General features: G+C 47.8%; 1 protein-coding gene across 1 annotated transcript in view; it reads right to left on the reverse strand.

The window, feature by feature from the left end:
* The window catches only part of PARP12 (poly(ADP-ribose) polymerase family member 12), a 39142-nt gene extending 29481 nt beyond the window's left edge, over positions 1–9661 (reverse strand). The window contains exons 1-3 of the mRNA XM_023639816.2: positions 7765–9661; positions 3447–3582; positions 362–662 (exon numbers count right to left, since the gene is read on the reverse strand). Of these exons, the coding sequence (XP_023495584.1) occupies positions 362–662; positions 3447–3582; positions 7765–8537 (1210 nt within the window). The 5' untranslated portion in view covers positions 8538–9661. The remainder of the gene's footprint in view (positions 1–361; positions 663–3446; positions 3583–7764) is intronic.
* Between the last annotated feature and the right edge of the window lie 11494 nt (positions 9662–21155).

Genomic DNA, 21155 nt, shown 5'->3' on the forward strand with positions numbered 1-21155 from the left:
ATTGGGTACCAATAGCAAGAACAAAAGCAATAAGTAGAAAGCCTACATCTCAAAATGAAACCTCCTTAATTTTAGGTTAATTATAGGAATTGTAATATAAAAAGGGCATTAAGTTGCTTTCCAAGTTTACCTTTACCAGTAGCACTCCAATGATCCTTTACCTAGTAATTACATTTACCCTACACACACCTACCACCATATAAGCATGTACAACTCATTAACAAACCCTCCCTATTTAGTATCACCTGTCACAACCCCCACTCCCTAGGAAGGGATCACCAACTGTGTTTTACTAAAAGAAGCACAGACTTGCCCAAAGTCACACTTCCATTTAATGGCCAGCTGGAATCCAGGGCCTTACCCGAAGTCCCCTGTGGGTCCGGGGGAGGAAGGTGCCCTCTGCTGGGGGTAGAGCTCTTATTCTTGATGTCATGAGCATTTCTGTAAATGGAAGGCAGCCTGCTCACCAGGTCCGAGCTCATACCCAACTTCTCCAATTTTTCCAGATTCTCAGAATTAGAGAAATCATGAGATCTCTTACAGCCAGTGCCAAACTTGCATTCACCCTGTGAAAAATACTGGCAGACATGGAGTTTGATACACTGCTTTTGAAAGGTACAAGAGCCGTAGGGTCCATCTCCTTTGTTGTAGTGAAGGCAGATCTGTTGACAGAGAAGAGAAAAAGGTTTAGGAAGGCCTCACGCGACACCACATCCCTACTGACCAGTCCACTGGTTAGAAGAGGTTCCTCTAGAGACCCAGCCAAAGCTGTGATTCCGTCATCCACACGGCTATGAGAACATCCCTCACTCTGCACAGACGGCTGCTAATATGCTGTTGGCTAAAATGGGAACTGAGTGGACAGCAGACTGCTCAGAACAAGCCCCTCCACCGGCAAAATCCAAAAGAACTTCAACCTGATCAGAGTGGCTCCCTTCACATGAGACATTTTAATGTAAATCACATAGCAGCATCCTAACAAGACTTATTTACTACCTACACACTTCCCCCAATGATTCTCTGCCTCTCCCCTACCCAGGCCCCAGTTTCTCCCAACTCTCTTTTCTACAATTCAGGGTCAAAGAGCCTCTGAGGATTTAGAGCATCTGAGAGAAGGCCAAATACAGCCTTTTCACTTCTCAAGTGCAAACTGAGACTCAGAGAAGTTAACCGGCCTGATCTAGCTCACAGAGCTATCTACCACATCTGGCACATCTGTTGAACTTTGTTGGCAAAGCTGGGACTTGAACTTGAATCAACTGCTCCTTCTCTACACCACAAATTCCTGGTGATAGGAACCAGGCCCAAGACCACAAGGGGCCCAACCATCAATTTACAGGCATTATTTTGAGCAAGATATAGAAATGTAGCAGACGGCTGTGGAACCCAGACTTAGAACAGCAGGAACCCCACTCTGGAGATGGAAGCCCTGAGGGGAAAGGCGAGAGAGGCTGGGACCCAACCCTGATTCTGCCATTTGCAAGCTGTGTGACCTTGGGCAAGCCACTCATCAGCTGAGATTCAGTTTTTTAATACCTCAGATGAGAATAATGCCACCTACCTCACTGGGCTATTGTGAGGATTAAATGGGAAACAGATGAAGTGGCTAATACAATGCCTGAACATAGTGGGTATTTGATTCATGGTGGAAGCCCCCAAGTGGTCATCTGATAGGGGACTAGCCTGAGAGGAGAAATCCTGGCAGGAAAGCCACACTGGATCCAAGTTTACGGTCTCAGCTCCCATTTGCTGGCACCATGGTCTGAGCCAACCTGCAGACCCAAGCAGACAGAGGCTACACATGCTCCAGACTGGTCACCTCTGATTCATTTCTCACTCTCCTGACAAGACCGTCTCTCTAAAACATTAATGTCCACTCTCCAAACACAACTCCCCTCTAACTCCTTCCTGTGATACAAAAGGCTGAGTGGATGAGCCTCTGACCACCTATTTCTCTTTCTCCCTGTCTCCCATCCTAAAGCCAGGTTGCACGGATCTACCTGCTGTCCCCTGATCATGCCAGGTTCCCTCCTCTGTGTGCACAGCTCCCCCTTCCCAGACCTTCACACCTTTATTTAACCTTCAGCACCCAGAGCAGGCACCACACACTCCGGAATGCCTTCTCCAGTGTCCACACTGTGCCCCCAAGATCAGAGCACTGATTTCAATCGGAGCATCTACACAGCATCTTGCAATTATCTGCTGACCTGTCTCACCCAGTAAATGTGTTTCCCGGAAGGGCAAAATGGGGTCTTTTATCTCCTTATCACCAGTGCCTAACCCGTCGTAGATATTCAATAAAGGTTAGCTTAATTAAATCAATACTCATTTTCAAAAGGCAAAAGAAAAAAGTTACTACCTATTATGCACCAGTCACTACACTATGTAGCACCTTTCTCAAATAGGCAATTTTAATTGAGTAATGTGGAAGAATTTTCATTAAAATATGCCAATCTAATCTCCATTACCTCATCCTAGAAACAGTGCCAGGGCATCTTATAGAACCTGTGCTGGCCACAGGAATGCATCACTCAGATCTGCTGCAGAGCACAATTAACTCTCAGCCCAGCTGCTGCTCTCTGGAGCCACTACCTTATTCACCACATTCCCACAGGCTGCTCCCAGCAAAGACCAAGCACAATGTTCTGGGGAGATGCAGGATGCCTCCAACATCAACTTTACCTCAGAACTTCCTGTTGGCCAGGTGGAAGCTTCCTTGGAGTTGTGCTGCAGTCAGAATCTCTTCTGACCCAGTCCCCTTCTTTCCCTCTCTCCTGCCACAGAGGTCAGGCCTGCATCACTGCTGAAGGCTCTCCTACATTCTTCTGTTCCATCCCCAATAAATCTCTTGCACTGCTAACCCCACCTTGGTGTCTGCTTCTCTAAGGACCCAAACTAGTACATCATCATTGTGGGAAGCTTCAAAACAAGTGGTTAACATCTGAAATGCTATATGAGAATTCACATCAACTAAAGTTCAAAATTCCATGGGTGTGACCGAATTAGTAGAGAGCACATCACCTGCCTGTCAGCAGCTCTGGGAAGCTTCTCCACAGACCCAACTGGGTCCAGTGATACCTGCATGGTTCCAAGTCTTGCTGGACAGGGAGGGGCTGCCTGGAGTCTCTCATCCCCTCAGCTCTGTGTAAATAACATCTTGCTACAGCCACTGGACAAACAGACTCCCTCAACCTTACAGAAGCCCTGCAAACGAGGTACTAGCCCAACTGACACAGAAAGGACGCTTCAAGAAGGGGTAAGGTTGGCCCAAGGTCAAAGGTCTAAAAATTAGTAGAGTGCAGGATTCAATCCAGAGCTCCATCAGGCAGACCCCAGTGGTCACAATGGGGTCCTAGCTTCTCTTATGCAATAATATTTCCCATCTTCCAACCTTCTGACCTCTCCTCAATTACTTGCGCACCCACCCACCCCCTCCTGGCACTCACATCCGGCAAAAGCCAGGGGTCGTTCTGAAACAAGAGCTGGCAGAGCTCACTGTAGCTGAGGTGGTCCACACCGTGAGTTCTCAGCACACTCAGGTTGTGATCGGTCGTCAAGCTGTGACTGTTCCTACAGTTCTTCCTGAAAAAAAGCAGAGTTGGTGTCACAGCTGAACTGTATCTTCCCAAAATTCTTATGTTGAAGTCCTAACTCCAGTACCTTAGAAGTAACTGTATTTGGAAACAGTCTTTAAAGAGGTGATTAAGTTAAAATGAGATCACTGGTGAGGGGCCAATCCAATCTGACGGGTGTCCTTAAAGAAGAGGGGGTTAGGACACAGACATGTACAAAGGGACAACGTTAAGGACACAGGGAGAAGACAGCCATCTACCAGCCAAGAAGAGAGGCCTCAGAAATAACTAACACTTGATCTCTAACTTCTAGCCTCTAGATCATGAGAAAATAAATTTGATTGTTTAAGCTACCCAGTCTGTTATGGCAGCCTGAGCAAACTAAAACAGATGGTAACATCAGTCTTTAAGATAAATTTTTCAGGAACAGTTCCCGACATTGTTTAGAAGCACCAGAGAAAAAGCAGTATGTCTATGCAAAGATAAAACATAATGCTTATTTACAAACTCACCAGTCACAAGATGAGTCACAGCATACCAGTCACTGGGCACTTCGGAGGCACTTAAACAGTGGCTGAATAAATGAGTGTTGACGCCTTATGGTTATAGGTGTTTACACACACCCATACACACTTCTGAGGCCCAGCCCTTTTTTCTGCTTCCTCCCCTTCATTTTTTCCATCAATAAGCCCCTACTGAGGCCTCACTGTGAGCCAGGCCCTGGCACTATGCCCCAATGATCCAAAGATAAGACTTGAAATAATCGCCCAGGTCAACAGGACCGGGAAGAGTTAGGCAAATAGCATTTGCTTGACTCAGTCACTGCCATACCTCACATGCCATGCTTATTATAAGCATCTCAAAAGAAAACCGAACACCTGATTAACTCCTCAAACCTGCACCTCCCACCGGCTCCCTCATCTCAGTAAAAGGCAACTTCCCTCTTCCACTGGACTGATCAAAAAACCTTGGAGTCATTCTGACTCCTCTCCTCTCATCTAGTGGAGGTGAAGGACATAGAGATGACTCTAAAATGGAGTGGGAAGTGCAAGGTCAGCTGTGCTCAGAATACATCAGCCTGGAGAGGAGGGGCACCTGAGCCTGACGGAAGTGGGGAAGCAATCAAGGGAGGGTCCCTGGAATGTATAAAGCCTGAGCCAAATAGGGTTGAGGAAGATCCAGGCAAGGAGAGAAGGGAAAAACATTCTAGGCAGAGGGGCTAATAATCTGGTGCCGCCAGAGCCAAATATATCTAATCATTACAATGATGGCTGCTAAAACTTGTTGAGCATTTACCACAAACCAGGGATTGCTTAAATGTTTTGTGAGTTAACTCATTCAGTCCTCAACAAGCCTAGGAGGTGGGTGATATTATTATCCCCATTTAGCAGATGATGGAACTAAAGCTCAGATATAAAGTACAGTTGTCCCTCCAAATCCGAGGATTCAAGCAACTGATGACCGAAAGGACTAGGATGGTTGTGTCTGTACTGAAAATGTAGACTTTTTTTCTTGTCATTATTCTCTAAACAATACAGTATAACTATTTACATACTATTTACATAGTATTAGGTATAAGTAATCTGGAGATAATTTAAAGCATATGGTAGGATATGCGTACATTATATGCAAATATTGCACCATTTTATATAAGGGACTTGAGCATCCCCAGATTTTGGTATCCGAGGGGATCCTGGAACCAATCCCCCAGGGATGCCAAGGGACAACTGTAACTTGCCCAAGATCACCCAGCTAGCAAGAAGCAGAGCCAGAGTTGAAAGAAAACAGGCTTGTCCTGGGTTGTGCTGTTGATCACAGTGCTTACTGTCCCCTAAGCACAGGATGGAAGTCAGGGACCTGGGACCCTTCCCAGCTGTCACCAATGGGCAAAAAGCAACAGTGATGAGCTACTTCTGAAACAAGTGACCCTGCGGTTCATGAAGACAAGGAGAGTCTCAGGGAAAAAAGCATAGAAAATGCAGCCAACCACACCCACTCTCCCTTATGCCACCCAGAAACAGTCAGAGAAGGAAGGTTCAAGAAACTCTCCTGTGTAAATCACAAGGAAAAGGGAAAGGCGAAGAATGAACAAGAAAACTCAGAATCATGTAGGTGAGTAAACACCAGATGCTCAGACTTCCGAGACAAATAAAATCTGACCCCCAAATTTTGGGAACTAGCCTAAGAATAGGGCTGCCATCTCTATTTTACCAAATCCGGACATTAACAAGATCCAACAGTTATCCTCATCATTAGATCCATCCATCCACCATTTATTGTGTCTGCCTTCCTCTCTGGCTGCTGCTCCTCATTCTCCCCTGAGATGCCACTTTCCACCAGTCCCCGAAGGCCTGATTTCCCCAGGGTTCCACCCCCAGACTCCTCTTTGGATCTGACCCACTCCTGGAGCCATGGCCTACACCACCCAACAACTCCCAAACAAGCACCTCAGGGCCCTGATCATCCTCTCAAGCTTCAGACTCAGATAGCTACCCCCCAGGGCAGGCTTCAAAACAAAATCCTCTCCCACTCTCACAGCCAACAATAAGAAAGAAAAGTAAGAGTCATCACTCGGTCAACAATAAGACACAAAACAAAGTCATCTCAATCAACAATAAGAAAGAAAAGTGAGTCATCACCTCTCTCATACTCTGTCACCATCTCACCGACACCCCATCTCTCCCAAATTTCTCACAGATATATCTCTTCTTCTTAAAGCCTTATCTGGGCATTGGAATATTCTAATCTAGACATTTCTGGGCAGCTGTTTCCCAGGGACTACATTTCCCAGCCCCTCTCCAGCAAACCCCGCTGCCACCGCCCCGCATCTAGGCAGGGTTATGAGACAGCTTGTGGTCCAGGAAATGTGGGTGGAAGGTTATCTACCACTTCTAGACCTGACCCGTAAAAACCTCCCTCCAACCCTCTATGTGCATCTTCTCCACCTGCGCCCGGGACCTGATACCCAGAATGGGTTGAGGAGGGCAGAGTCTAGGTCAGCCAGCCTGGGCCCCTGAACGACTGCATGGATCAAGGCCCCTACCCCATGCTGACTGTCATACCTGACATGAATAAGAAATAACATATACTGCCTCAAGCCAAAAAAAAGAAAAGGAGCTAATTCTTCTAGATAACCAGATTAGCTTTCGAACAGGTCCCCATCCCATCCTCCTCTAAATCAGCATCCACACCACTAAGAATATCTTCTTAAAACACAGACCTGACAGCTGCTCTCTCCTGCCATCTGACAGGCCCCCATCACCTTCAGGGTGAGGTTCAAATTCTCTAACATAAGCCTCATCAATCCACTCCACAAATCTCCCTGAGCACCTGCTAAGTGCAGAGGACAGAGGTAAGCGCTGGGGAGACAGCCAGCCAAGGCCAAGACAGCTGGGGCCCCTGCCCTGGCAGAGTCTAGTTCCACTGGTGGGAGTGGGAGGATGTGATGGGTGCTACGAGAAAAGTAAACAGGAAGATGTGAGGAGAGGAGGAGGAAGAAAGCTCAAAAGGAAAGTGGCATTTGAGTTGAGGCCAGGATTCGGGGGCAAACCAGGACAAGTGTTCCAGGTAGAGCAAAGGCCGCCAGATGAGCCAAGGCTGAGTGTGTTCCAGGAGCTCAAGGAGGGGGCGAGGCTGGAGGACGGCTGGGACCAGTTCCCCAGGAACCTTGTGGGTAATGGAAAGGAGCTTGAGGTTTATCCCAAATGCAGCAGGAGCCACTGCCGGCTTGTAAGCAGGTGAACAAAAGAGGTTTTAGAAGATTCCTTCCCGCTGCTGGGCGGGGAAAGCCCTGGGCTCAGCGGCCCTGGAAGGAAGCGCTGGAGACCGGGGCGTCGTGGAGCTCCAAGAAGCCAGACGCAGCCCCTTTTCTTCTGGAGAGTCCTTCCCTCCTCCCACCCCACCCCGATACTGCCACACCTAGGGTGTCCCACCCGGCACCGCGCTCTAGGTCACTCTGAGAGCCTAGAGAACACCGCTCGACCCTGAGACGCTCCAACAGTGGCAGGTATTCAGCGGGAGCTCAATAAATGTTCGCTGAAGGGAATGAAGGCGGAGAGGCCAGGGAACGGCCACCTAACTGTCGCGCCAGAATTTAAGAGGGCCCCAAACCGGCTGGGGGAGAAGGGCCCCGCCCCCGTCCCGCGGCCCACACCCCGCGGGCGGCCGTCGGGCCGCGGGCGCGCCGCCTTACCCGGCCCTCAGGAATTTGCAGGCCCCGTAGACCAGGAACTTGCAGAGGTGCAGCTGCGCGCAGAGCCCGGCGCAGCCCGGCTTGGCGCTCTGGTGCGCGCGGCACAGGCGCAGCGCCGAGGCGGCCAGCACCACGCGCTCGGTGGCCGCCGCGCCGCCCGCGCCCGCGCCCGCCCGCGCCGCCACCACGAAGCGCCCGCGCTCCCGCAGCAGCCGCTCCAGCGCGTCCGCGCCGACGCCGGCCCGCACGCGACGCCGCAGCTCCTCCAGCTCCAGGGCGCCGCCGGCCGCGCACAGCACCTGGGTCAGCTCGCGGAGCGCGGCGGCCTGGGCCATGGCCGCGGCGGCGGGGGGCGCTGGCCGGCGGGCCGCGGACGGGAGCGACGGCGGCGGCGGCCGACTCGGGCTGGCTGAGCGGCTGGCGAGGGGTGGAGACGCCGGCTGGAAACGAAACCGAAAGCTGCCCAGGCTCGGGGTAAAACAGAAGCCGGGCGGCCTCGCCACGCCCCCGGGCCCGCAGCTGAGCGGGGCTCGGCGCCTTCCGGCCTCAGGGCCGCCAGCTGTGCGCGCCCGCCCGCCCGCCGCAGGGGTCATGCGGCCCGTCGGAAGCCCGCACGGGCTGCTTCGGCTCCCCGCGGACCCATCCGCCGGGCCCCAGAAGTGCTTCTCTGGGCGCTGGACAGAGTCGCAGTCGCTTCCCCGGCGGCAGCGCCCGGCGCGGCCCCGAGCGCCTCCACCCAGATGCTGAGGTGGGGCAGCCCCGGCCCGGCGCATCTTCCTCAGGCGGAGCAGCAGGAGCGCTTCCCGCCAGCTCCCGCGCGCTTCCGCCGGCGCGCGTGCGGTGCAGGCTGGGACGCCCACCCGCGACCCCGCCAAAATGTCGCCCGGGCCCCGCGCGGCCGCCCCGACGGCTCCCTCCAGTCCACCGGGACAGGGCACCTGGGGCCGCCCAGGTGAAGCCGATCGCTCCGAATGGCCAAACGGGCTCAAATGCTGCTTTATCTTCAGTGCGAGCAGCGAATCTCTTCTTTTAAATATACAGGGGTGTTCCTTTCAAAAAGCAAATCCGTTCCTTCTCCCCCTCCCCCCTGCCCCCCCCCCCCCGCCCCGGCTGAATAAAGGTTGAACAGATATTTAAAGACTGTTCGGAACCTGGGGACGCTCTGAAACGTTGATGATAGAAATTGTGAATTGTTAGAACCCTTTGGGAAAGTAATCCCGGAATAGCTATAAAAATGTTAACTGTGCGTGACCTTTGACCCAACGATCTTTCATCTAGGAATCTTCTAGAACTAAAGGAACAGTAAATAAGTTATGTACAAAAGTGTTTATGTGGAGGAGTTTGGGTGCTGGGAGCAACGTGGTGAGTCGTTACCCAGAGTTTTAATACAGCTTTAACAAGCATGTATTAAATCTCTGTCTATTGACCTAGAAGGAAAGCCATGCTGTGTTGTTCAATGAAGAAAGAAAGGTGTATAGAAACGTCTAAATCAATAGCGAAAAGAGAATGCTATTTGTGTGTGAATGTCGCAAGATATTTTTGAATGAGCATGGAGAAAGCTAAGGAAGGACAGACTATGCTGTTGGCATTAGCACTGGCTGTAGGAAGTATGGGGTAGGAGGAACTAGGAAAGTGGAAAAGAGAAGATGAGAGGCGGAAAGATTGTGGGAAAAAATACGTAGAGTACTATATTAAAATGAACATAAAATTCTATTTATAATACGACTACAAAAATGTAAAAGTCTATTAAGTGGATGGATGAAGAGCAGACAGTAACATGGACAAATGAAAATGAATTAATTAGGGGATGGGGTGAGGAGAATTTGCTTTTGGGTTTCAACTGTGGTTTTTGGAAAGAGTTAATTGTGTAAAAAGTGAATTTTGCATTAAAAATTTAATTTTTAGGGGGCCAGCCTGGTGGCATAGTGATTAAGTTCATGCTCTGCTTCAGCAGCCCTGGGTTCGCAGGTTTGGATCCCAGGCGTGCACCTATACACTGCTCATCAGCCATACAGTGGTGGCATCCCACATACAAAATAGGGAAAGACTGGCACAGATGTTAGCTCAGCGACACTCTTCCTCAAGCAAAAAGAGGAGGATTGGCAACAGATGTTAGCTCATGGTCAACTTTCTTTACCAAGAAAAAAATTAGTTTTTAATTTAAAGTTATAATTAGGGGGCCAGCCCAGTGGCGCAGCAGTTAAGTGTGCACATTCCGCTTCTCGGCAGCCCGGGGTTTGCCGGTTCAGATCCCGGGTACGGACATGGCACCACTTGGCAAGCCATGCTGTGGTAGGCACCCCACATATAAAGTGGAGGAAGATGGGAATGGATGTTAGCTCAGGGCCAGTCTTCCTCAGCAAAAAGAGGAGGATTGGCAGCAGTTAGCTCAGGGTTAATCTTCCTCAAAAAATAATAATAATAATAAAAAATAAAATAAAATTATAATTAATTTTAATTATGTTTTTAACGTTGTCTTGCAATAAAATAACACTTTTTTTAAAAAGAAAGGAAAGGTGATGTCAGTGAAAATAGTGTAATAAGGACCTCAGAAAGTTTGCCCTTCCATACAAGCAATGAAAAACTGGCAAAAATGGTCGGAATCAACACTTTCAGAGCTCTGGAAATTAACCAAAGTCTTGCAGCAACAGCATTTAGTCAAGAAAAATGGCTTAATCGAAGTAAGAACATAAAACTTCGTAGCATTCTAACTTTCCCTAGTCTTAGCTCCTCCTCCCCAGCTCCATGGCAGCCTTGAAAAATAGCCCACCTTCCTGGTACCTGTACCAAAGAGAGCAGAACAGGACTGGAGCTCTTTCAGAGCCTCAGTCCCAAATAAGTCATTATTTGACCTGCCTAGTGTTTCCCTGCACGCCCCTCCTGAAAAGACTTGTATTTACCCAACTTCACTGGAACTAGCCTAATCCCAATGGCTTCTGCCCCCGGGGGAGGTGGGAGGGGTGGGGGTTGGGGCAGTCGTGGTTTGCTGAATGTCTTAACATCAGGACTGGCTGAGGCGTTGGATAACAGTTGGAGCAAACAATAAACTAACCAAAAAGCTCAAAAGGAAACCTGAAGAAAGAGATGTCCATTGGGGCTTTGAAAAGCTCGAACATGTTTCTAGGAATCTAGAAGGCCACACGCATGCCTCTTTGGTTCCTTCCCTCGGAAATCACAATAAAAGCTTTGCCCCACATTTTCCCCTCTCTCCCTGTGCCGCTTGGCCAACTTTGATGCCTCCTCGTGTGGCCTGCATGGTGTCTCAGCCTCCTGTTTCTAGGAGTCGGTGAGTATAAAAATGTCTTCCTTCGTAACAGTCATTTCTGTGTCTGCATGTCTTACCATACCTGATTAAAACAAATCTTGGGTACCCTTTTAAAACATAGATCATGAAGGGTTTTAAGATAGAAGAAGAGTTAGAGTACGCCTACGAAGTCTCCAGTGGAAGTGCCCAGCAGGCATTCGGATCAGTGAGTCTGGCATTTAGAGAAGTTATTACTAGAATTGTGAACATATAGATGATTTTTAAACCTACAGGACAGAATAAGATGACCCGATAAGAGAGTGTAAATTGAGAAGAAAAGAATTCCAAGGACCTGCCCCTCTAACAGAGAAGAAGAGACTGCTAGAGTTTAGAAGGCTAAGAAGGAGCAGCCAGTGAGGTAGGAGGAAAACTAGGCAAATAGAGAGGTATGAAAGCCAGCTATTTAAATATTTCAAGCAGGGACGATCAGCTATGTTGAGTGCTATCAAGTGCTAAAACCAGTGCCACATGTTGTAGGTTTTTGTTATATCAGCTCCACACTTTCAGATGCCAACTTCTGTTTCAGTTAGTTTTTGATGTGTAACAAACCACCCTAATACTTAGTAGCTTAAAATAACCACAATTTAGTATGTCTTGTAATTCTGAGTTAACTCAAGGGCTCAGCTGAGAGTTTTCCTCCTTGAGTAGGTATATGGCCGCAAGCCCAGCTGGGCTAGGGTGGCGGGGTATCGTGCCAACAGCCTGAAGAAACGACCTGGAGACTGCAAAGGAGACATATGTGTTTATTGGGACTGACTTACAGGGAGAGTGTCCAGTGGCGGCTGGCTGAACGGAAGTGTGCACCCACAACCGGCCCCTAAGAGAAGCTTGTTTAAGTAGGCGGAGGAACAAAGGCTGCATGCTTGCCAAGGGAGATCATCCCTGTATGACCTGCATTCCAAGGACCAGAGCTCCCCCTCCTCCCTCCTCGGGACCTTGAGGGTCTTGGTGTGAATTATCCCACGAGAAAGCAGCTGGGTCGGCCAAGCCCAGGACTGCTATCACCGTGAGTGTTGGTGTGTAGCCCAGATAAGAAGCCTCAAGGACACATGGCCGTTAAAGGGGCACGCCAGCTAATGCCCCTACATAGGTGGCTACATTTAATGGGAGCTTAGCTGGGGCTGAAACATACAAAATGGTCCCTCATCCTCCAGGTTCTCTCTCCACGTGGCCTCTCATCATTCAGAGGTTTGGCTTAAGCTTCTTTGCAACATGGTGGCCAGCTTCTAAGAGGGAGCATTCCAGGAGAACAAGCTCCAATGTGCAAGTACTTATCAAACCTTTGCTTGCATCATGCTTGCAAATCTTCCACTGGCCAAAAAAGTCACATGACCAATCCGAGAGTCAATGTGGAAGGGGACTACACAAAGGAATCCCGGAAGGCATGGCTCACTGAAGGCTACCAACAGGTGACCAAAGGATTCAGTGATGTGGATATAAGAGTCAGAGTCCCAAAAGGAAATATTCCGATAGGAAAATACAAGAAGGATTTACTAAAGGGACTATTTACAAAAGTAGGGGCAGAGTTGAGGAGAACCACAAGGAATAATGCAGTAATCTGGGCCCAGTGGCAATGGAGTTACCACTCAAACATCTGTAAGGATGAAAGGAGGCAGCAATTACTAGATCCCAGAAGAATTAAGATTTGTAATTCCCTACACCTTGAAAGGAGCAATGACCTTCAGTCAAAGGACATAATCAGCCTTGCAGGAAGAAGCAGGAAGAAAGCCAGAGGAATTAACTCCCAGGCCTTACATTCCTCTCTCCCTCTGACGTCCTGGAGCTCCCCATTGGCTAAACCCACTCAGAGGCCAAGGGTAAGGAAGCCCATTGATCTACTCCATACAAGTCCTCAGGGGCATAAAGCAGAGCAGAAAAGGATGGATCTGGAGGCCTAAACAAAAGATACGCACACCGTGAATGCCACCTGTCAAGAATAATGGTAAGAACAAAGATTGGAGTGGGTTCAAGTGTGAATGAACAATGAGGAAGTGAAAACAACAACAGAGAGAATATTTATAGGAAGTTTTGCTGTAAAGGGAAGCGAGGAAGGTGGTGGTCACAGCTGACCCTGCTACAGAGAGGAGGGGGATGTCTGGTCAAGGAAGTTTTTTGTCTGTCTATCTTTTTTTCAAGATAAGATAATCATAGTTCATGCATAGTTTTATTCTGATGTAAATGATGCAGTGGGGAGATTGCCGATGTCAGGTGAGGGAATAACTGCAGGAGCAAGGAGGGAGCCTACAGTGCAGAAACGGGGCGATCTGTTTGATAGGAACAAAGACACTTCTTTCATATCGGGAGGGAAGACAGAAAGGAAGGGCGTAGCATGGGTGTGTTTGGATCTAGCCTTGTGGGAAGATGAGGGGGGGCTTTGTACTTAGTTGCAGAGTGTCTCCCCCAAATTCATGTCCACCCAGAAACTGTAAATGTGACCTTGTTTGGAAATAGTCTTTGCAGATATAATCAGGTTAAAGTGAGGTCACCCTGGATGAGGGTGGGCTCTAACCAATGACTGGTGCCTTTATAAGAGGGAAATTTGGATACAGAGTGACATAGACACAGGAGAAAGCCATATGACAACGGGGGCAGAAATTGGAACAATGCATACAAATCAAGGAACGCTAACTAAGGATTGCCAGCAGTCACCAGAAGCTAGGAAGAGGCAAGGAAGGATTCTTTCCCAGAGCCTTCAGAGGGAACATGTCCCTGCTGACATCTTGATTTCGGACTTCTACCCTCCAGAAGTGTGAGAGAATAGATTTCTGTTGTGTGTGTGTGTGTGTTTTTTTTTTTTTTTTTTGAGGAAGATCAGCCCTGAGCTAACTACTGCCAGTCCTCCTCTTTTTCCTGAGGAAGGCTGGCCCTCAGCTAACATCATGCCCATCTTCCTCTGCTTTATACATGGGACACCTACCACAGCATGGCGTGTCAAGTGGTGCCATGTCCACACCCGGGATTCGAACTGGTGAACCCCGGGCCGCTGAGAAAGGGAACGTGGAAACTTAACCGCTGCGCCACCAGGCCGGCCTGATTTCTGTTGTTTTAAGCTCAGTTTGCAGTAATTTGTTAGGGCAGCCCTAGGACACAAATTCTATTTTCTCAGTGAGATGTGGAAGAGGATTACAGCAGAGGGTGCGTCTAAAGCAGGGGCTAGGGAGGGATATGACCTAGGGATCGTATCTTGTTTCAGAGAATGGAAGAGCAAATTTACCAGGAAAACAGGATTGCCAGACAGTCTCGAGTCCCATTGAAGTTTGAGGATCATAAATTTAAACTTAAACCTGTCAACATGGTTACGTGATTGGTTCTCTCCAAGAGTTTCGTTGCTTTTGAGCTGCAAAGAAGCTGAGTTCAACTTGGATTGGGGTTTTGCCTTTTGAATACGATGGAGAGAGATCAGGGCAAGTTTTTGAGGGCCTCTGCAAAGGAGAAATTGTCTTGATAGATCATGGAAACCAATCTGGGTATAGAAGGAAAGTGAAGGTGAAGGGAGTGTAAGGGGGGAATATGTGACACATAAATAAATACATACATAATAAAGACAGACAATAAACAAATAATATAAATAACAGTGAAGACATAGAAAGTAAGAGTTGGGAGGAGAGAAGATGGTGTTGGAAAGTGGTGACTTGAAACATAATAGAGGCTTGCTCATGTGGAAATTAAATCCTTACGTAAGGAGGTGAAACTGTTATTTTGAAATATCCCTATACTGTTTCTGGGCAGTAGCAGACCCCTTGGGCAGACCACATTTGTTCTGGGAACACTCACCGTGTGACGCCTTTCTAGTGTTTATTATAGGGAATTTGGGAGTCCATTGTCTGAGCAACTACAAGACAAGACCTGCTTATGTGTGGCTTGACCACGCTGCCCTCCCAATGGCTTGCATTACACAGAGCTGCTCTCTGCGGGGAAGGGGAGACCAATTTCCCCAGGGGCTAAGGAACTGCCAGGGAGGAAAGAGATAAGAGTGCAGCCATTCTGTTTCAGGTCCAGTTCCCCAGAAGCAGACCCTGAGACACTGATTCTTGTGCAAGTAATTTATTAAGGAAGTGCTCCCAAAAGAAACTGGTAAAGGACTGGGAGACTCCAGAGAGGTAATGGGGAGAAGCCAGCCTCAGCCTGAACACACAGGGGAGTCTGGAATGCACAGTGGATTCTCATTATTCATGGGAGTTATGTTCTATAAAGTCAACATGAACGCTGAATTCGTGCGTACTGAATTATGGCTCCTGGGGGAAATACAGGGTTAGGTTCCTATGAGCCTCTGTTCACATTTTTGGCAATTGATGAATGCACAACCTTGTTTTATGTGTATCTCTGTTTAAAGACACCTTATCTAATATATATTGTTGATTTATTAACATTGAACTCGTAGCCAACAGCACTATTTCTCATGCCTGAATGAAGCTTACCTAACACGCATTTTCTCCATATTTGCCAATACGGAATCTGTGAATAAGGAGGGTCAACTATAAATGCTCCTCTGAGTTTGTCCCTCCTGTGGACTATCATTCTCCTGCACCATCATCCATCCAGCATTGGCTAAGGCCTGTGGGGAATGGGCTCAGGGGCAGGAGTAAAGCCCCGTGCCCTCTGGGTCTCTGCACCAGCACCTGGGCAAAGTGGCTCCAGTAGCAAAGCTTGCAGATGAGTGCACAGACGGGGGAAAAAGGATCCAAGGGCATCTGGGCAGAAGAGTCAGTGTCCATGGCACACTCTGTGGTTTGGGTCATGTGAACATCACTGAGGGTTAGAGATAATCCCCATGGAGGAAGAGGAAGTCTGCACTGCTGACCAGACTCAACACGAGGCGTGGGGCAGCGTGTGACCCCGGACCAGGCTGCAGTGCTGTCTCAATGACTAGTACATTGCTTATTCCTTGGCTATCACCCCTGCTTTGACAGAAGGGACCTTGTTTTTTTCCCATTGACCTCCCCAGAGCCTAGTCAGCACCTGATATTCCATAAATGTTTCAGGAAGGAATAAAGACAGCTCTCATCACCCATAATCCCACCACCCAGATGGAACCGTATTCAAGCCTGGGGATTTCCTCTGGACAGGGGTAGGGTGCCAAAGCTTCATCTGACCTACGGTAAAGAGATCATTTCAAGGGTTGTGAGCAGACCAATGACTCTGTAAGAAGCCCCATTTTGTGGTTGGCCTGGTGGCACAGTGGTTAAGTTCGCACGTTTTGCTTCGGTGGCCCGGGGTTTGCTGGTTCGGATCCTGGGTGCAGACATGGCACCACTTGGACGCATGCTGTGGCAGGCATCCCCCATATAAAGTAGAGGAAGGCGGGCATGGATGTTAGCTCAGGGCCAGTCTTCCTCAGCAAAAAGGGGAGGATTGGCAGCAGATGTTAGCTCAGGGCTAATCTTCCCCCCGCCCAAAAAAGTCCCATTTCTTATGCACTGGTCACCACTATTGTGATCAGGGGACTCTAAGTAGATAGTGTAGTGGTAAGAAAAATGTTTCTCCTTTTTTAAAAAATGGTTTTTTAAACTTTACTCTTTGAGAGTTATTGTTTGTATGTGTATGACTTGATCCAGCAGTGTTATGGGTGGAATTGTGTCCCCCCAAAATTAGTATGTTGAAGTCTTTACTCCCAGTACCTGAGAATGTAGCTATATTTGGAGATAGGGTCTTTAAAGAGGTAATTAAGTTAAAATGGGTTTAACTTAGGGTGGGTCCAATCCCATTAGGGTGGGTCCAAATCCAATATAACTGGTGTCTTTATAAGGAGAGGAAATTTGGACACAGACATGTACAGAGGGAAGACGGTGTGAAGAGACACAGGGACACGACGGCCATCTACAAGCCAAGAGAGAGGCCTGGAGGAGAGCCTTTCTTCTTGCTTGGCCCTCAGAAGGAACCAATCCTGCCAACACCTTGATCTCAAACTTCTAGCCTCGAGAACTATGAGAAAATAAATTTCTATTGTTTAAGCTGCCCAGTCTGAGGTACTTTGTTACATCAGCCCTAGAAAACTTAGACAAGTAGCCCCCAAACGAAAGAAAATGGGCATACCTTTACCTCCCGTAGGCAAGAAAACCTCAGAAGAGACCAGTCTTTAGAGTGTCAAAAGTCTTCCCCAACTCCACAGATTAGCCAAAGTCCACCTTTGTACCATCCACTCCCCAATATTACTATTCTTGACAGAATAACTCAGATTTTGAGAGAATCACTGCTGGTGGTTATTGTGATATTGAAGGCTACCTCCTGGGGTGAAATTGGTCCTTTCTCGGTAGAAGGGGTTGCTTTTCTCAAGAGGTGGGTGTGGAATTTTTGAAGAGTAGAGGATTTGTGCTAGTTTCCATTTACCCCTCCAGGTCCACTTTCCACTCTCCTCTACCCTACTGTGTGCTCCCAGAGGCTGACCTCTGTGGACAAAGTTAAGAAGGCTTCTTGACTGTCCAGCTTCCAGTAGGACCCACCAGTGGAAGGTCCTGGAAAGAGATCAGAGAATGAGGCTGGGGTACTCACCTCCCTGGGTAGTTCACTATATCCTTGTGCCAGAGGCCACAGCTCCTGTGGGAGGCCCTCTCCACACAGCTCTTCCTCTGCGTTCTAGTGACTTCTCCCTTCCCTGATCCTTCAGGAGTGGTAATGGCTCCTCCTCTCTGATGTTAGCCCCCAAGATACCTTATCATTCCTTGATGCTTTCCCTCATCCCTGCATGCTCATTTGTAAATAGTCCTTTTATTAAATTCTTCCCAATTATGCAATTTGAGGGTAACATTAACATCTTCCAGGGAACCCCAACACAACACATACTGAGGAGATGTCCCCTCTTAGGGACGTGGAAAAAGTAGGTCTTGAAACAGAAGCAAGGCCAGAGAATAGGGTCTTCCTGAAAATGGTTCATTTTCCCTCGGGCTGTGAGGGATAATCATATTTAACGGACAAATTAAAAGTCTTCTCCTAATTCCTTTCAACTACCCAAACCCTTTGGTAATGCCTAGTAGCATTCTTAGTTCCAGGTGTGGTACTGTGGGAGGCTATACTGTCTGTAAAGGACAGTATAGCCTTTCCCATTTCTCTCCTCCCTCTGCTGAGGCAGCATGGGCTGATGGAACCATTTATAGAGCACAGCAGAGTCCTAGGGATCTAGGTAGAGACCTGACATAAAGTGCGTGGTGACCACAGAAGCAACAGGAAACAGCTGCCAAGGCGTGACTCAGGAGCAGACGTGAGGCAGATGTCTTCACTCCAGATCAATCACAGCCCAGCGAAGCTCCAAGGGACGCGGACTGATAACACGGTGACAAATATTAAAAGGAGCACATCCTCAGTCAGTTCCCACTGCGTGCTTAGCACTGTGCAAAGACATACAAGGTCCAAAAGCAGGGACCTCTGGTCTCTGTCCTCAGGGTTATTCTGATGTAATTAAGAGATTAACAGACTTGAAAAAAAGGAGACAATAATAACAATTACCACTACATTTATTGAGCACATATGTGCCAGGCACAATGCTAAATGCTTTACATGGGTTATCTCGTCTGCTTTTCATTAACAAGCATATGAAGTTGAAGCTACTATTATACCCATTTCGGAGCTGAAAAAACTGACACTCAGTTGAAAGGGATTAAGCAACTTGCCCAAGGTCACCCAGACATTAGGTGGCTCAGTTCTCAAGGCCTCCAAAGTCCTGGCTGTAGATCTCTTAAGAATAAAGAAATTATAGAATAAAGTGATTACAGGTTCACCCTTCCTCCCCTCTGCTGGCTGGAGGATCCAAGCAGCCATCTTAGATCATGAGGTGAAAGCCATATGCCAAAGATGGCAGGCCAGCAGGATAGAATAGATCTCGGCCCCTGACAACTTCGTGTAGTAGTCACCAGTCTTGGAATGCCTACCTCCAGCTTTCTATCTTACCCAAGCCATTCGTGTTTTGGGTTTTCTCTCCCTTGCAGCTGAATCTACATCTGACTGATACCACGTCAAGAATTTTGGTCTCAATCCTAAGAGCTCCCATGAGAGCTGCAGTGAGGCTGTGGTTGGTGGTAGCAATCAAGAGAAGGTGGACTAAAGGTGTTAGGACAAATGGACAGGGCTCTGTGAATCATTGGTTGGCGTGAGGAGAGGGACAATTGGAGAACAGCACATGGGAATCTGGTTTGGACAAGTGAAGATTGTGAGGCCTTCACAGAGAAGCATGTTTGGGACAGAACGTGGGGATTTGGGATCTGATATAGAGCTGTAAGGTGTCTCCACCAGGTGGCCCCAGCTAGCAGGACACATGGATCTGGAGTTGAACTAAGCCTGGAACTTCCGTTCCACTCGCCCTGCTCTGGGCCAGGATCCCCTCTCTGACTGGAAACCTTTACAGCTCAAAGACTCTACGCTGCTCAGCGTACTGATGTGCTTGTCGACTCTCAGGCCAGCTGTGTGATTTGTCTTCCAAGGCGTGCTCTGCTGAACCCCTGAGCGATTCCTTCCCTGAACATCACACTGCTCAGGAATTAAAGCAGAGCAACAGCACTATGAAGGCTCCTGCTTCAAATCTTTGTGGAATCGAGTAACTCTTTCAGAAAGCACCTTTTCCTTTCCTTTAGGTAAAAAAAAAAAAAATCCTTTCATATTTAGGTACCACCTGATTAATCTGTAGTTTTCCACATTAACCATTACTATATTATATATTTTCAAAGCAAGGCACACCTATATACACTAAAGTTTACAAAGCAATTACAATAAAATTTTAAGTTTTAGGTCCTAAGTGAGCTATGTAATCACACAGTTTATCTTATTCAAGAAAAATCTCGTCTACCTTCTTTTTCTTATTGTAAAGAAACTTGAAACATCCATTCATTATAACACCATATCAGTGAGTTTCTACAGTTCTTAATAATTGACAGAAACAGGATTCTAAAATCGTATAGGGTTCTCTTCCCATTGTTCTGCATTTCTCTTTTACTCTCTTCTACCTCCTCCCTATCTCGTCCTACAGCTAGAGAGAGAGGAAGAAAGAATCATGACAATGAGGAATATCCTTGTTTGTTAGTGTTTATTCAATGTATTTTTAGTGAGATTTCTGCTAAACTCTGGGAGGTGCTCATGATAGGAGAGTAATATATACAGTTCTAGCCCTAAACTCAGGCTAGTGGTTCAGACAAACGAACAAGGAACAAGTACATGCTGCAGAGAGAGCAGTGTGGCAATGGAAACACAGACAAGGCAGAGAGCAGGGGAGGAGGGGGTGTTTCTCAGCCAGAGCCCCGGGTGACCTGATCTGTGTCCCATTCAGCATCCCTGACCCACCCCGCCTTGCTAGGCCACTAATGGAGCACTGTGAGCCAGACAGCCTGATTCCTGAGGGGTGTGAATAGGTACATGGTGTAAGCAGTGTGTCCCTGGGGCAGTAAACCATACCCGAGGGTAGAATGCATTTGTCTTTTTAAATTACAAAATTGACACACTATTTGAATTAGAAAACAAATCCAAAAAATGTAAAACTGAAGTGTGTGCAAGGGCCCAGCCTCAGTGATGTCACCATTCCAAGTCCATTCCCCAGAGGTCACCAGCCACCGCTAACTTTGCGTGTATTACTCCAGAAACTGAAGAGTATCTCAAGTTCCCTAGGTAGGGCAGCTTCTAGAATAAATGCTTAGGGGAAGGTCAAAAGCCATTTCTTACTACTATTGCAAATCTTTTGTCCCAGGTTATATTTGCCTTAAAAAACAACTTATGGAATTTACAGATGTTACTTTCTATTTTTAGGGCCTTCATTTTTTTCTTCCTTTTCCAACTCTGGCATAAAAGAGAAGAATTTACAAAGTTTCAGAATTAGCACTTTATTTATTTTGGTGAGGAAGACTGGCCCTGAGCTAACAGCTGTTGCCAATCTTCCTCCTTTTTATTTTCCCTCCCCAAAGCCCCAGTACATAGTTGTAGGTCATTATAGTTCTTCTATGTGGGACGCCGCCCCAGCATGGCTCAATGAGAGGCATAGGTCTGGGCCCAGAATCCAAACCAGCAAACCCCCAGCCAATGAAGTGGAGTGGGCAAATTTAACCAGTTTGCTACTGGCCAGCCCCTCAGAATCAGCACTTTAAAACCGTATAGGGTATTTCTGGGACCTAGG

The sequence above is a fragment of the Equus caballus genome, chromosome 4 (genome assembly GCF_041296265.1).
Source record: "Equus caballus isolate H_3958 breed thoroughbred chromosome 4, TB-T2T, whole genome shotgun sequence".
In the NCBI taxonomy this organism is placed as follows: Eukaryota; Metazoa; Chordata; class Mammalia; order Perissodactyla; family Equidae; genus Equus; species Equus caballus.